General features: G+C 43.4%; 1 protein-coding gene across 3 annotated transcripts in view; it reads left to right on the forward strand.

Annotated features, from left to right (window-relative positions):
- The window catches only part of afg3l2 (AFG3-like AAA ATPase 2), a 49,731-nt gene that overhangs the window by 30,884 nt on the left and 1,422 nt on the right, over positions 1-17,425 (forward strand). For all 3 annotated transcript variants that reach the window (XM_078398085.1, XM_078398083.1, XM_078398084.1), the window contains 7 exons: positions 286-439; positions 2,242-2,349; positions 4,342-4,467; positions 7,432-7,542; positions 10,692-10,807; positions 15,111-15,311; positions 17,205-17,399. In XM_078398085.1, the coding sequence (XP_078254211.1) occupies positions 286-439; positions 2,242-2,349; positions 4,342-4,467; positions 7,432-7,542; positions 10,692-10,807; positions 15,111-15,311; positions 17,205-17,399 (1,011 nt within the window). The remainder of the gene's footprint in view (positions 1-285; positions 440-2,241; positions 2,350-4,341; positions 4,468-7,431; positions 7,543-10,691; positions 10,808-15,110; positions 15,312-17,204; positions 17,400-17,425) is intronic.

The raw sequence follows: 17,425 nt of genomic DNA on the forward strand, positions 1-17,425 counted from the left end.
GAAGCAGGTGATGACCATTTGGCCCTTTGAACCTAAATATGATCTTTGCCAACTCTCCATTTCGATACTGTATTCTGCCCTCTCCCTGTGTTCCTTGATGCTATTTTGTATCTAGAAATTTTATGTACTTCAGAAGAGACCTTCACCTTCACCTTTTAACTTTTGAGTGTCCAAAGACTATGAAGAACATTGTTTAAATGCACGGGTTTTCTTATTTTACAAATTGATAAACAAACAAACCCCACTGATTTTAGAAAATTTCCATCCTGTGCCTTTCCCTTTTAGGTGCGAGATCTATTTGTAATGGCTCGTAAAAATGCTCCCTGTATCCTATTCATTGATGAGATAGATGCAGTTGGAAGGAAAAGGGGTCGTGGTAATTTTGGAGGACAAAGTGAACAAGAGAACACTTTAAACCAGCTCCTGGTAGAAATGGATGGTAAGTAAAACCCACTGTTTGAGCTACGTGTTGTTGAGGCTTTAAATAGTCATGTGGGCAAAGCCATGAGACTTGTGTAGGTCAAAACACAAAGTGCTGGAGAAACTCAACAGATCAGGCAGCATGTGTGGAGGGAACGTTTCGAGTCCGGACCCTTCAGAAGTGCTTGCGTTTCTCAAGCACTTTGTGCTTTACTCAAGCTTCCAGCATCTGCAGTTTCTTGTCTCTTGACTTCTGTCGATGCCTTTTTGGTGGAATGTTGATGTAAAGCTTTTGCGCTTGAATATAATTCTGCATAGCTTCAACTGAAGCCACCTTTGTCATCAAATAACTCTGCCAATATCATCTGTTCCACTCTTTGACTTCCCCAAATTGTAGTTTCTTATTTCAGCAGAATTGAGGAATTACTTAACATGTTGCGTTATCAATCATTGCCCAATACTACAACTGACTTCTGGAATTCAAAATATTTTCTTAACTGCTTATCTGATCTATGATCAGTCATAGAATCAGAGGGGGAGGGAGAGAGAAAGAGGTGGGGCCAGTGGAGAGGTGGGGCATAGAATGGGTAGAAAGTTTTTTTTAACGAGGATAGAAATGCCAAATACCAGAGGGCATAGCTTTAAGATGACTGGGGGAATGTTTAAGGGAATTTTGAGGCAATTTTTTTTTTACACATTGTGGTTGATACCTGGGTCCCTCAGCCAGGGTAAGTGGTGGAATCAGATATAATAACAACATTTGGGATGCATTTTGGCAGATGCGTGAATTTGGAAGAAATGGACCATATGCAGGCAGATGAGATTAGTTTAAATTGGCATCATGGTTGGCACAGACATCGTGGGCCAAAGGGGCTGATCTTGTCCTGCACTGTTCTGTTTAATAATTTTTAATTAATAGTAATAATGAGATTCAATAGTCAATAGTCGTTTATTTGTCACATACACATAAATGTGTGGTGAAATGAAAAATTACCCGCAGTTCAACAATAAGACCAATAAGAATAATCAATAAAAATGCAATACCACATACAATCATAAACTAACACCAAACAAAAGAAACATCCATCACAGTGAGTCTCCTCCAGTCCCTCCTCACTGTGATGGAAGGCCAGAATGTCTTTCCTCTTCCCCTGCCGTCTTCTCCCACGGTCAGGCTGTTGGAGTTGCCACGTCGGGGCGGTCGGGGCTCCCGACATTGAAGCCCCCGCCGGGTGGAGAAAATCCCGCGGCCTATTTCAGGCCGCGCCGGACGGTGAAAAGTCCGCGGCGGGCCGACCCAAGCCCCGCGATTCGGGGCGGGCGAAGACACTGTCGCTGCCGCTGCCGGAGCTCCCGATGTCGGCCCCCACCCAGGGGCCTGCGAGCTTCCGACGTCCATGCGGCCCGCGCCGCAGAATGTCAAATTCAGAACCAGCCACAAGATCTGAATTCAGTTTTGCGAAAACCATTTGTTTGCTAAACATAGTGGCAAAATTTGTGTAAATAGCACTCTAATTTATAACGCTGTTTTAAGAAAAGCTGTAAAATTAGAAGAAACTTGGAATTTTGTCAACCTGTTCAGACTGTGTGGTTGAGTGGCAACTGTATATTAATGTATAAGTGTTGCATTTGCATACCAAAAAGCAATAGTCAAATGCGAAAGTGAAGCTTGAAAGTAGCTGAGCCTCTGATCTTCCCGGCCTTCCTATTGTATGCAAGTGTGTTTGTGATTGTGACATGGAAAGAAATCTTGGTGATCTTCAGACTTGCATACTTTGTTTTTCGTGAATGCTCGTTTAGAAGTGCTGTTGTTTTTGACAGGATTCAACACTGCCATCAATGTGGTGGTGTTGGCAGGCACCAACAGGCCAGACATCCTGGACCCTGCACTGATGAGACCGGGTCGATTTGACAGACAGATTTACATTGGTAAGTCCGAAAGTGTTACATCAGTTTATTTACTTAGTGCAAGCTGCAGCTGATGAAATGGGTAGCTGTTTGTGGCAGCGTGTGTAGAGTGGAGGGTAAAAATGGACATTGAAATAAATGAGGAGAAAAGAACTGCAGATGATGGCATACACCGAAGACAGACACAAAGTGATGGGGTAACTCAGTGAGTTAGGCAGCATCTCTGGAGAAAAAGGGACCCTTCTGAACCAGGGTGACATTTCAGGTTGAGACCATTCTTCAGTCTGAAGAAAGGTCCCGACCCGACACATAACCCAGCCTTTTTTTTCCAGAGATGCTGTCTGACCCACTGAGTTACTCCAGCACTTTGTGTCTATCATTGAAATTAATGATGCATACTTAATTCACTGAAAGTTATCCGTGTCTCTAAAGCTCTTCAACACATCTCAGCAGTAAAAATAATCTGAATGAAAATAAATTTGTCCCTCCTAGGTACATTTGTTATAGAGCGGGCACTAAATCATGTAGTGTGTAAAACCCCACATTTAGTTTCCATTCTGTACTGAGTTAGTTGATCTCATTTGGGGCTGTAGTTGAAGTGTTTTTGTTGTTTTTAAACCATGAAATATTGGGACATGGGGTAGAGGTGGGGCCAGTTGCCAAGATTTCTACCCAATGGCATGTTATACCAAGAAGTTTGTTCGTCTAGAGGTCAGGTGAAGGGTAAGGTCACAGTTGGCTATGATCCCTTTCATGGTCAAATACTACCATTTGCAAAGAAACCTGTGCAAGAATAATAGTCACAAGAATTCTGAAAGGATGTTGTAGATAGTGAGTGTGTGTGTGTGTATGGATATATATATATATTGCATATACACATCGTATATTTGCCAAGCAAATGCGTGACAGGATTCTGCGAGGAAAGAAGTAAGCTGGGTTTAATCCAAAAATTGACTTTGGCTTTAGTTTACACTAAATCCGATAACGATGTAAGATCCAAGTTCTGGCCTGTTTGCATGGTTTATATCATTCTGTAGAAATGGAATAACAAGTGGAGATCTATGATCCCCTTATAGGAAGATAAATGTGCAGCAACTTGAGCTGCTAATCCCACATTGGGGAAAAGTGGAAGACGGGTCATTCAGGAACGCTTGTACATTTGAAGAGAACCCACACTCAGAGCAGAAATCTTTATAGGAGGTATTAAAAAGCAGATAACATTGCAGATCCCAGAAATCTGAAATAGCATAATACTGGAAATACTTGGCAGACTTTTATGTTCTTGTAAAAAAGAAACAAACTGCTGGAGGACTCGGGATTGGTCAAAGGGACTGGCGATGTTTCGGGTCACAAGTCTCGGTGCAGGGTCGCAACCCAAACGTAGACACAAAAAGCTGCAGTAACTCAGCGGGTCAGACAGCATCTCTGGAGAAAAGGAATCGGTGACGTTTCGGGTCGAGACCCTTCTTCAGACAGTCGGGGAAATGGAAACGAGAGATATAGATGGTGATGTCGAGAGATATTGAACAATCTAGACCAAGTGGACCCGTTGGGCCCAAACCTTTCCTGCATTGGTGCAGCACCCTCTCCTCCCCCCTCCTCTCCCAACCTCCCCCCTCCCCCTCTTCCTTCCCCCCCTCCCTCCCCCTCCCCTCCCCCCTCTGACAATGGAGGAGGCCGAGGACAGAAAGGTCAATGTGGGAAAGGGAAGGGGAATTAAAGTGTTTGGCAACCGGGTGATCAGGTAGGTCCAGGCGGACTGAGCGAATGGGTTCAACGAAACGATCGCCCAGTCTACGTTTGGTCTCCGAAAAGTCAACTAACCCTTTGCTTCTACAGATGCTGATGACCTGCTGAGTTCCTCCAGCAATGTTGTTTTAGCTACAGATTACGGCAACAGCAGTCCCTTCTGCCTCTATTTCAGTTTCTAATGCAGCAGTTTGTGCAACATGGCATGTTTTATTTCTGTATGCCCTGTAATATTAATTGGCTTTAACTTTCTCCTTTATAAAGGGCCACCTGATATAAAAGGAAGGGCTTCGATTTTTAAAGTTCATCTTAATCCCTTAAAATTAGAATCTTCCATCAATCAAGAAAAATTGGCAAGAAATCTAGCTGCTTTAACTCCAGGCTTCACAGGTATCTACACATCTTGTAAAATGGGTATAGTGTAATGCAATTTGTACAAAAAGAATCTCCTGTCAGTTATTGAATTTATAGTTATATCTGTGGTTTTCATTTTCTCATATTTAATCTTATTTTTGTATTGTTATAAGGTGGATATGGGTAAAATGTTACCTTTTAAAGAATTTGTTTGCTATGACATATTTAAGAATTGATAACTGGCAGTCTGCATAAAGTCCGACATTGTTGTTCTTAGACTTCCAAAAGACTTCCAAAAGAAGAGTTCTCAGGAAATAGCTAAAACAGCAGAAATCCAGGATAAATTATGGTAATCGATAATAGATTAGTATGTCTAGAAAGTAAGGGATAATGATTGAATAGGATCTACACAGGAATAAGTTACGATTTACTTTACACCAAGAATTTCTGTTCCAAAGCTTAATGAAAATGTATCTGTTGTCTTAACAAGACCAAATGATTAGGTTTGCATTTATATGAGGATATCCCCAAAAAGCTGGCAACCACAAATGAACTTTTGAAGTATCATATGAGTAGAGTAGTAATAGTTACTAATAAAAATGAAGTAGGGGTTCTGGATTGAGGGGGTGGGGAAAATTGTTTCCCATTTACTGGAATGATACTTGTGTAAGGATAATTGTGGTTGCTAGAGGCCCTTTTCCTAACGCCAGGAGACGAGAAGTTCATCAGGTGATGGGCAGAGGACAACTTCTTGTCAGCTGCTTATTTGGTAACTTATCCTCCCTAATTTAAAAGACATAATTGATGCAATGCCGTCCTGGTTTACACGTAGCAGGTGCCAGCAAACACCCAGACTTGTACTAATGTGATGCAAATGACGGTAACACAAACAGAGCGGCACGGTGGCGCAGCGGTAGAGTTGCTGCCTTACAGCGCCAGAGACCCAGTTTTGATCCTGACTGCAGGTGCTGTCTGTGCGGAGTCTGTTCGTTCTCCCTATAACCTGCGTGGATTTTCTCCGGGTGCTTTTTCTGTGGGTTTCCTCCCACACTCAAGGCATGCAGATTTGTAGGTTGATTGGCTTGGTAAAATTGTTAAATTGTCCCCGGCATGTATAGGATGCTGTTAGTGCACGAGGATCGCTGGATGGTGCGGCCTCAGCGGGTCCGCACTGTATCTGACATTTAAACCACGTTCAAGATGTTGTTGACCTTCTCCAACAAAAGATGGTCAGACTTCTTGCCATTCAGTGGAAATGCTGTTGCTGAATCATTGAGATCCTGGTGCTGGGCAGTTAAAAGGTGCCGGCATGATATCACCATTGACAGAAACTCGGCTAATCCAGCCACATGTAAAATGGTTATTGGACCAAAGACAGAGGTGGGGTAATCTGGAGCAAGTGACCACTAGAGGGGCTAAAAGAGGAAACAGGAACCAGCTGAATGGCCCCTTTCTAAGCCGTAAATATTATATTTATCGAATAAATCGAAATATTTTCGGGGATCTTACCGAAACGTATAAGATTATTAAGGGGTTGGACACGTTAGAGGCAGGAAACATGTTCCCAATGTTGGGGGAGTCCAGAACAAGGGGTCACAGTTTAAGAATAAGGGGTAGGCCATTTAGAACTGAGATGAGGAAAAACCTTTTCAGTCAGAGAGTTGTGAATCTGTGGAATTCTCTGCCTCAGAAGGCAGTGGAGGCCAATTCTCTGAATGCATTCAAGAGAGAGCTAGATAGAGCTCTTAAGGATAGCGGAGTCAGGGGGGTATGGGGAAAAGGCAGGAACGGGGTACTGATTGAGAATGATCAGCCATGATCACATTGAATGGCGGTGCTGGCTCAAAGGGCCGAATGGCCTCCTCCGGCACCTATTGTTTATTGTCTATATTCTATGACAATGTTTGACAGAAGGGAAGTCCATATTTTGGTTCCCAATGCATGTAAAAGTATCACAGAATGATTACAACGCGGAGGAAGGCCATTCGGTCCTTTTGAATTCATTCTAATTTCTGTAAAGCAATCAACTGTTCCAGTGCTGGCACATTTCACAACCTCGCCATTCCATCCCATCCCATGAATTATTTTATTTTTGGTACTTATTCAATTCCCATGTTGTGGACCACAATTAAATTTGCCTTCACCACCACCATTAATATTCCGCACCAGACCTCAACCACTGGCTGTGCTTCTTTTTAAGTTCATTGGAAAATTGCCATTCTATGTCCCTTAGGTGTTGGCCCCACTACTTATTGATGCTTTTCTCCAAGATTTCATGTTCATAAGTTCTAGGAGCAGAATTAGGCCATTCAGCCCATGGTCTACTCCGCCATTCAATCATGGCTGATCTATCTTTCCCTCTCAACCCCATTCTCCTGTCTTCTCCCCATAACCCCTGACACCCTTGCCAATCAAAAATCTGTCAATCTGTGCTTTAAAAATACCCAATGACTTGGCCTCCACAGCCGTCTGTGGCAATTAAATTATCTGTGGTTTTATGCTCTTAAAATTCCCTTGCAGCTCCTTTTGTTCCAACAGGCACAGCGCCAGCTTTTCCAGTCCGTCCGCATAAATAGTCCCTTATTCTTGGAATCACTTTGCTAAAGCTCTTGAGCACTCCCTCTGAAGCCATTGCCTATTTCCGAACGTGTTGCCCAGAGCTGGGCAGAATATTGTAGATCAGGCTGAACCCAGGATTTCTAAAAGTTCAGCATTGCTTCTTTCCTTGTACTCTCTGCCTTATTATCTGTAATACACTTGCAAATTCCATTGGAATGCCAAAGAACGTTGTTCTCTATTTCCCTCCCCTTCCCCTGCAAGGGAAAATGGTTTCTCTGTGCCTGTAAATGGAGAAATTTGTAATGTTTGAATGTATTGAATAACATAGCAGTGAAACGTTGTTTTCTGCTGCTGCTGCTGCTGCTGACTCACATTCTTGGAATGTAATGTTGGAAGTGAATCATGTCATGTTTTTGTTCTTGGTTGTTGTTCTTGCTTCAGGAGCAGACATTGCTAATGTATGCAATGAGGCTGCTTTAATAGCTGCCAGACATCTATCGGAGTCCATTGTACAGAAGCACTTTGAGCTGGCCATTGAACGGGTAATTGGAGGTAAGCTTTATTATTGTCACGTGTACTGAGAAACAGCAAAAAAAACGTTGTACTATCCAGTCAAATCATACTATATAAGAGTATAGGGGCGGCACAGTGGTGCAGCGACAGAGTTGCTGCCTTACAGCGCCGGAGACACTGGTCCAATCTTGACTGCGGGTGCTGTCTGTACGGAGTTTGTACATTCTCCCGTGACCATGTGGGTTTTCTCAGTGCTCCAGTTCCCTCCCACATGCCAAAAATGTGCAGGATTGTAGGTGAATTGGCTTCTGTAAATTGTCCTTGGTGTGTAAGATAGAACTAATATACTGTGATTTCTCTTCCCCTCCTCCTTCCCAGATCTCCCACTGTCTTCCTGTCTCCACCTATATCCTTCCTTTGTTCCGCCCCCCTGACATCAGTCTGAAGAAGGGTCTCGACCCGAAACGTCGCCCATTCCTTCTCTCTTGAGATGCTGCCTGACCTGCTGAGTTACTCCAGCATTTTGTGAACTAATATACAGGGATCGCTAGTCAGCGCAGACTCGCTGTTTCCACACTGTTTCCACGTTGTATCTCTAACCTAAACTAAACTAAACCGTAGATGATGTAAAAAGTGACAAGTTACCGAAAGATTTGAGGCTTCGGTGTCTAGAATTAAAAATAACATGTGGCAGTGATCTCTGCACACTAACACTACACTACACACTGGGGAAAATTCACAATTTTACTGAAGCCAATAAACCTACAAATCTGCATATCTTTGGAGTGTGGGAGGAAACCTGGGGAAAACCCACCGGGTCATGGGAAGACCGTACAAACTCCGTACATGCAGCACCCGTAGTCAGGATCAAACCCGGGTCTCTGGCGCTGTAAGGCTGCAGATTTAGTGCTGCCGCCCCCTAAATATTGACCAAGGATTGATTTTTGTTATATTTATAACTGCTTATTTTTTCAACTCTAAAGCATTGCAAGTATAAATCTTGTTTCAAGCATATTGACCAAAAATTAATTTTTATTCTTATTTTTAAGAATTTATAAGAATGTCATTGTTGTGTTAGTATATATGACAATTAAACACTCTTGACTCTTAATTTTAATTGTAAAAAAATGGGAGTGTGGGTCTAGTGGATGTGGGAGGGAGGCTGAGTGAAGTGTTGCTATCTGGTTGTATTATATAATGGTTGCAATTCATTTTTGTGATTATTTGACGTAACTGGAATTGAGTGCTGAGCTTTCCTTAATAATAATAAGCAGACTGGAAATCATGTGAAAATTAAATCTGCAAGTTCTGCAGGACAGAAAACATCTCGTGACTGAGCGAGCAAGTGAGAGGAGTCATTGCAACAGGAAGATCATTCTGGTAAACAGGATTCTGAAGGAAGCAGAATGAAGGAAATACACCGTGCATTGAAACAAAAGAATCAAGTGAACAGGAAAATAGTGGCACAACGATAGGTCTATGAAATGTGTGACACAGTGAGCTCATGATGGCTGTGGAAATGGTGGGCCTCTCACGAGGAGCAAAGGAAGCTCTAGGCTGATAAAGCAAAACAGGCTCCTGTGTCTCGATGGGCAGCACAGCATTGAGCTGCAGTCTCACAGCTTCAGCAACTCGCACCCAATGCTGACCCCTGCCGCTGTCAGTGTCGAGTTTTTAGTACGTTCGTCCTTTGACTGCATGAATTTCTTCCCAGGTGCTCCAGTTTCCTCCCCATCCCAAAGAAGTGTGGGTTGATGGGTTAATTGGCTTCTGTAAATTGCCCCCAGTGAGAGGATGAGAGATAGAATCTAGGAAAGTTGATGGGAGTGCGGGCAAAACATAATATAAGGAAAGCTCCTTGTAAAGACCCAAGTCGTTATCATTGTAAAGAAGTAAGTCATCACATTCCAAAGACGTACAGGTTTATAGGTTAATTGGCTTGGTAAATGTAAAAATTGTCCCTAGTGGGTATAGGATAGTGTTAATGTGCGGGAATCGCTGGTCGGCGCGGACCCGATGGGCCGAAGGGGGCTGTTTCCCCCGCTGTATTTCTAAATTAATGTGAGATTGGGATTGCTCTTTGGGCTGCAGATTTTCTCTGATGGCAGATAAGTGTGTCAGAGTATTGAAGGGGTGACGGGCCAGTTGGCTATTGGGTAAAGGGGTTGCTCGGTCTGCCAAGGCCTACTGGATATCCTGGTTGCTAACCATTTTAATGCCCCTTCACATTCCCACACTGACCTTTCTGTCCTGGGCCTCCTCCATTGGCAGAGTGCGGCCACATGCAAACTGGAGGAACAGCACCTCATATTCCGCTTGGGTAGCTTACAACCCTACTATTTGAATATTGAATTTTCCAATCAACTAGCAACCTAACAACCCCTCTCTCTCCCTCGCACCCCCCCCCCCCCCATTCTTTCCCCCTTTCCTGTACCCCACCTAGACTCACGCCAACTTCTCCCCTCACCCTCCATGTGCATTCCTTACTCCGGCTTCACAATTCGTAACTCTTCCAATTCTTTTGTCTCATGCCAACCATCTGTCTATCCTACATACCCCTCGCCTGTGTTCACCCATTATTTCCACACTTTGTCTTAACCCTCCTCTCTTCCAGCTTTCATTCCCGCCCCCCCCCCCCCCCCCCCCCCCCAGTCTGACCCACTGAGTTATTCCAGCACTGGGCCGGATTCTGTTCTTTTGTTCACTCCCAGTTTCTGACCTACCTGCTGCACTTTTTTCCTGAAGCTCTCTTTGTTCCAAAAGACAGGTACCTTATTCCTTCATTGTGTTCTCTGCCCTTCTATACTTAATATTGAAGAGCTTCAACTTGCTTCCCACATTAAAGAATGTTCATTGTATTCGGAGGCAGTACAATTTCTATCTCTTCACCTCAACCACATGTGTCGTAGAAACATACGTAGAAACATATGAAGACATCTTGATGGCAACAGCAGTTCATCTTTTATGTGCCAAAGGTGGAAACTTGTATTATTCTGACTGGACGTCAATGTTTATTTTTCTCCAATACAAGTAATTTGATACTTTCTGGATTTAATGATCTTACAAGTGTAGTAAATTAGGCATTTTTCATGGTGAGTTGCATGTTTAATCTGTTGTTTATTTTTCTGGCAAAATGTTGCAGATGTTACAGTGTGGGTTTTTGTTTTCGCCCTGCTGCTTTAACTTAGGACTGGAAAAGAAAACTCAGATTCTACAGCCAGAAGAGAAGAAAACAGTTGCGTATCATGAGGCCGGCCATGCAGTCGCTGGCTGGTACCTGGAGCACGCTGACCCTTTGCTGAAGGTCAGATATACCAAGCTGACCCACCTACACCTGCCTGCATCTGGCCCATGAATCTGTCCAAATGTCTTTTAAATGTTGTGCACGTTTCAGCCGCAACTACCTCCTCTGGCAGCGAATTCGATATACCCACCAACTTATGTGTGAAAAACTTGCCCCTCAGGTTCCTATTAACTCTTTCTCGACTCACCTGAAACCCATGAGCTCTGGTTCTCAATTCTCCTACTCTGGGTAAAACAATTCTGTGCATCTACGCAAGCTATTCCCCTCGTGATCTTATACACCTCTATAAGATCTCCCACCATCCTCCTACTTTTCCAGGAATACAGTCCTAGCCTGCCCAACCTCTCCCTATAGCTCGGGCCATCAAGTCCTGGCAACACCCTCGTAAATCTTCTCTGCACTCTTTCCAGCTTAACAACATCTTTCCTCTTGCAGGGTGACCAAAATTGAATATAATACTCCAACTATGGCCTCACCCATTTCTTGCACAGCTGTAAGAAAACATCCCAACTTCCTTACTCAATAGCCTGACTGATGAAGGCCAATGTGCCAAAATACTTCTTGATCATGTTATCTATTAAGAATAAGGGGTAGGGCATTTAGAACGGAGATGAGGAAAAACTTTTTCAGGCAGAGAGTTATAAATCTGCGGAATTCTCTGCCTCAGAAGGCAGTGGAGGCCAATTCTCTGGATGCTTTCAAGAAAGAGCAAGATAGAGCTCTTAAAGATAGCGGAGTCAGGGGATATGGGGAGAAGGCAGGAACGGGGTACTGATTGTGAATGATCAGCCATGATCACATTGAATGGCGGTACTGGCTCGAAGGGCCAAATGGCCTACTCCTACACCTATTGTCTATTGTCTATATCTGTGGGGCCACTTTCAAGGAACTATACACCTACACTCCTAGATCCATCTGCCCTACAAAACGACCCAGAGCCCTGCCATTTACTGTGAAGATTGGAAGCTTATACAATGGATTGGACTATACTGATCAGTCGTCAATGGTAATGTGGTGACACAAGAGACTACAGATGCTAGAATCTGGAAATTAAACCCCTGGAAAAACTCAGCGGGATAACAAGCTTCTGAAGAGTTTTAAAGGGGTTTGGAGGGGCAGTTGTTTCATGCAGAGAATGGTTGATATCTGAAATTTGCTACAGAGGAGGTGGTGGAATAGTAAAAGGATAGTCAGTGTCTCGGGTTGAAAACTTGCAGCAGGACTGAGATTCCAGAGGGGAGATAGTAATATAAACCGTTGAGAGGGTGATGCCCAGGTCACTTAGAGTTCTCCACATAACCACTACCAAGTGAGCTATATCTGACCACTTTCTTTGTGATATGTATCAACGACTTGGATGTGAATGTAGGAGGAATGATTAGGAAGTTTGCAGATGACATGAAAATTGGTGGTGTTGAAAATGACATGAAAATTGGTGGGCCCCCATCAAAATCGTACTGCCTGTTCCACATCCATATATCCCTTCATCATCACCTGTTCCGCAACCAACAAAGGACCATTGTGGGCTCCACCTTTCCTTGGTCATTGGTGACAGCTCGGATTTGTTCTGAACCTTTTCATATCTCTAGTTTCCCTCTCCCCTGACTCTCAATCTGAGGAAGGGTTTCAACCCGAAATGTCGCCTATTCCTTTTCTCCAGAGATGCTTGCTTGTCCTGCTGAGTTACTTCGGCATTTTGTACCTATATAAGGCATACGACATGCTACGACTTCGCAGAATATAAAAGCTGGGAGGTTGTTTTGCAACTTTACAAAAAGCTGTTTGGACTGCATGCATTTATGGGCGCCATGCTGTGGGAAGTATGTTGTTACATTGGAGAGCGTGCAGGGGAGATTCACCAGCTTCTTGCCCGGATTGGAGTTCTTTAGTTATGGAAGGAGATTGCATGGCCAGGCTTGTTTTCCTGGAGTGAAGGGGATGACCGGTGAATGGGTGTCAAGGGTTATGGGGAGAAGGCAGGAAAATGGGATTAGGAGGCAGAGATCAGCCATGATTGAATGGCGGAGTGGACTCGATGGGCCGAATGGCCTAATTCTACTCCTATAACTTGTGAACTTGTGACCTGAGAGGTGAGGCATCTATAGGGTACATAGTCAGAATATTTAATCCATGGTCGAGGTATTGAACCAAAGGGCACAGATTTGAGATGAGAGGGAAGAATTTTAAAGGGGAATTGTTTTTTATTGAGAGTGGTTGATATCTGGAACCTGCTACCAGAGGAGGTGGCGAAATCAGATACAATCATCACGTTTAAGAGCCATTTAGTCCAGCAGATGAACAGGCGAGGATAGGAGGATGTTGACCTAATGCAGGCAAATGGCATCAGTGTAGATGAGCAGAAAAAGGGTTGCTGAGGGTAACATTTGAGCAGATGATATTTCGAGTCGGGATCCTCCTTTAGACTGAAGAAGGATATTGACCCAAATTGTCATTGCCCACTTTCCTCCACAGGTGCTGCCTGACATCCTGAGTTCATCCAGTAGTTTATTTTTTGCTCAAGATTCCAGCATCTGCAGTCTCTTGTGCTTCCTGTCACATCTGATGACTGTTGAGTGTTATTTTGCTTCAGTATTCCTACTCAAGACAATAATTTAAAAACCAATGTAAATAGTGTAAACCAGCATTTGCAGTTCCTTCCTATACATTTAAAAATTGAAAATGCTTTTTGACTATTAGAAGTGTTGCATTAATGTAAGCTGTTAATATATTTTTGAGTAATCTCAAATATTTAATCTTATAATTTATATTTAATCTTGGAAAACGGTATGACTGTTATCACGGACTGCACGGAGATAATTATTGACCTTGTAATTTGCAATTCTTTCTGCCTAGTGCCATTTGAATTATTGCATGGAGTCCTGATAAAGCAATCCTATTATTTTTCATATTAACTATACTCCTTGGGAGACATTGGGAAACTTTCCAACCGTGAAAGTTGGAAGGAACCGTAAAGAAAAGGAATGAATAAGCCTATTTTGCATTTCTTATGATTCAAAGGCATAAAAGTGCCACAGCTACGGGGGTGGCACTTGAGTGCAGAGGTATTACCACCATTGCCTACAGCACGCCTCATGAGCAAATGGAAGAAGGATCTTGCATTTATTTGATGCCTTTTAAAACGTGTTTTATCACAGACTTGGCAGAAGACCTGTGATTCTACTCATTGATAAGTCACCTGGAACGTTTGTCCAATATGGGAACCCAACGGTATACAGGATGAATCCCCCAGTTTTAAGTAACAAAACCCCCGTCCTCTTTCATGAGACCTCCCACCCATTTCTCACACTATCCCATACACCCCCTCCTCCCTCATCCCTTTCCACCTATATCCCTCCCTCTGGCTTTACATTTCAACTCTCCTTTATGTAACACCCTTTTGTCTCCTTTCCATCTCTAGCCTTTATCTACCCATCTGCTAATCATTAGTTGTCACTAGTTTATTGTACAGTGAAAACCTTTTTTTGCCTGCTAACCAGTCAGCAGAAAGACAGTACATGATTACAATCGAGCCACCCACCCTGTACAGATACATGATCAAGGGAACACCATGAATAACATTTAGTGCAAGTAAAGTCCGATCAAAGATAGTCGATGGGTCTCCAATGAGGTAGATAGTTCAGGACTGTTGGTAGGATGGTTCAGTTGCTTGGTAGGATGGTCAAGGATTTGTCCCAATTCTCTGGATGCTTTCAAGAGAGAGCTAGATAGAGCTCTTAAAGATAGCGGAGTCAGGGGGTATGGGGAGAAGGCAGGAACGGGGTACTGATTGTGAATAATCAGCCATAATCACATTGAATGGCGGTGCTGGCTCGAAGGGCCGAATGGCCTACTCCTGCACCTATTGTCTATTGTCCCATCCCCACCTCTTTCCCAGCTTTTTCCCCACCCCCATTGCAATCAGTCTGAAAAAGGGTCCCAACCTGAAGCGTCACCAATCCATTTTTTCCACAGATGCTGCCTGACCCACTGAGTTACTCCAGCATTTTGTGTTTTGCTTAGGACTCTTGGCTGCCTGCGTATGATGCCTACTCATGTATCACCATACAGCAACATTGTTTACGGAGGTAGCACATGAGTGCAGAAGCATTTCCACCATTGCCTACAGCACGCCCCTTGAGCAAATGAAAGAAGAAGGATCTTGCATTTATTTTGCGTCTTTTAGCCACTAACAGTCACCTATAGAATATCCGAGCTATGATCGTTTAAGTCTGGACATTCTAGTTTTGCAGGGCAGTAAATCTACACAATGAATTCTGAGTTTCTCTTATTGGATTATTTTAAGGTATCCATCATTCCTCGTGGTAAGGGGCTGGGTTACGCCCAATATTTACCCAAAGAGCAGTACCTTTACAGCGAAGAGCAGCTTCATGATCGCATGTGTATGACACTGGGAGGACGAGTTTCAGAGCAAATATTTTTTGGTAAGATTACCACAGGAGCACAAGATGATTTAAAGAAAGTTACCCAAAGTGCCTACGCCCAGGTATGTTGATGTTTTAACCATTTTTATGAGATATTATTAATCAACTTCAGTTTACTGCAGTGTTGGTGCTAAATAACAATGAATGTATCTGAATGGGTTGAATAGTGGAGCACAGTTGCGCAGCGGCAGAATTGCTGCCTTGCAGCACCAGAGACACGGCGGACGGGTTCGACCATGACTACGGGTACTGTCTGTACGGAGTTCGTACGTTCCCCTTGTGACCTCGTGGGTTTTCTCCAGCTGCTCCGGTTTCCACGCACACTCCAAAGACGTACGGGTTTGTAGGTTAATCGGCTTTGGTAAACATTATAAATTGTCCCCAGTGTGTAGGATAGTGCTGGTGTACGGGGTGATTGCTGGTCAGTGCGGACTCAGTGAGCCGAAGGGCCTGTTTCTAAAGTCTGAAATCTGTTCTTTAACTTCTCTCCTCTACTTTCTTCAATCCCACTTGAGTTCCACTGGGTATTATCGAACAGTACAGAGCAAGAGCAGGCACTTCTGCTTATGGTGTCTGTGCCGTACATCTTGAAGCAAGTGCAGGGATGGTGGTGGAGGCAGATACAATAATGGCATTCAATAGGCTTTTAGACAGGCAGCTGGTCAACGTGGGCTCGGTGAGCCAAAGAGCCTGATTCCGCTCTGAATCTCTAAAGTCTAAGGCCTCCGTTGCACGATTCTGTCCTCTGCTGCAGATTGACCTCTATTATTTTTTAATTCAGTGCTAGTCCAACAACATGGTCATAATTAAGATTATAATGACCAATGTCAGATTGTTCAATAAAGCAAAGATATAAGAATTCTTTATGCCTGGGATCTCAGAATCTGTTTCCAATTAATGGCGCAACCAGGGAGAGGAATTAATTCTTCTCTCTGATGATCCCTGAAATCTGTCATGAGGTTTACACAGAAGATAGATGCAAAATGCTGGAGCAACTCAGTGGGTCAGGCACCATCTCTGGAGAAAAGGAATAGGTGATGTTTCCGGTCGAGACCCTTCTTCAGGCCGAGAAGGGTCTCAACCCGAAACGTCACATACTCCTTTTCTCCAGAGATGCTGCCTGACCCACTGAGTAATTCCAGCATTTTATGTCCATCTTTAGTGAAAACTAGCATCTGCCGTTCCTTCCTACACTTGAGGTTTGCACAGACACCTGGAATAATCAGGTTTTTGTATGCCACAGAACCCACTGCGTGGTCCAACTTTGTTGAAGTCTGTACCACACACTCTTGGCTTCTCCTTTCATGTTCACTTGCCCCGTTGTACACTGATTTATTATTATTGTCATGTATGCTGGAGTGAACATGAGTATAATACTACAAAATAATAATACTACTTGTGTTTTACACAACCTGGTCTTCCATCCATTTAACCTTGTGCACAGCACGTTATACTGAGAGTCATTGCACTTAAAATACAATATTTTAAATATATTGAAAATACCTTCCCTATAAATATTCATGTTATCTTGAAAATGCTTTCCCTAAAAATATTTTCCCTGTAAGCCTGAAGAAAAACCTGATGATGAAGCACTAGTAATCTCCACGCGGTATACAGCTGTATTGGATTAATACTTATTATTTATGAAATTGGTCAAGTCACAAGTGTCCTGAAGCAATCATATTCTCACTTGAGCTCCAAGAGAACATTTTTGGAAGGGGAACAATGAAGAATAAAACCGTGATTAGTCAGCACAGTGTTGAAAGATCCTGGAGATTTGTCAGTGGATGTCCCAACTACAGTAAGATGCCCCATTTATACTCGTCCCACCTGCCTGCATTTGGCCCATAACCCTCCAAACCCATGCCCATGTTAACTTATCAGTGAGGTGAGGTGAGGTACATCAGCATGAGACAAATACTCAGTTAACTTTGCATTATTTTCCCCCTACCTAGATCGTTCAGTTTGGTATGAATAAAAAGGTGGGGCAGGTATCCTTTGACTTCCCACGACAAGGTGAGATAACTTTGGAAAAACCGTACAGTGAGAAGACTGCCCAGCTAATAGATGAAGAAGTGCGATTAATCATCAATTCTGCCTACGAGAGGACTCTGGAACTTCTGACGGAAAAGAAAGAAGATGTTGAGAAGGTTAGAAAATATCCCCATGTCCATTA

Source organism: Rhinoraja longicauda, chromosome 4 (assembly GCF_053455715.1).
Source record: "Rhinoraja longicauda isolate Sanriku21f chromosome 4, sRhiLon1.1, whole genome shotgun sequence".
NCBI lineage: Eukaryota > Metazoa > Chordata > Chondrichthyes > Rajiformes > Arhynchobatidae > Rhinoraja > Rhinoraja longicauda.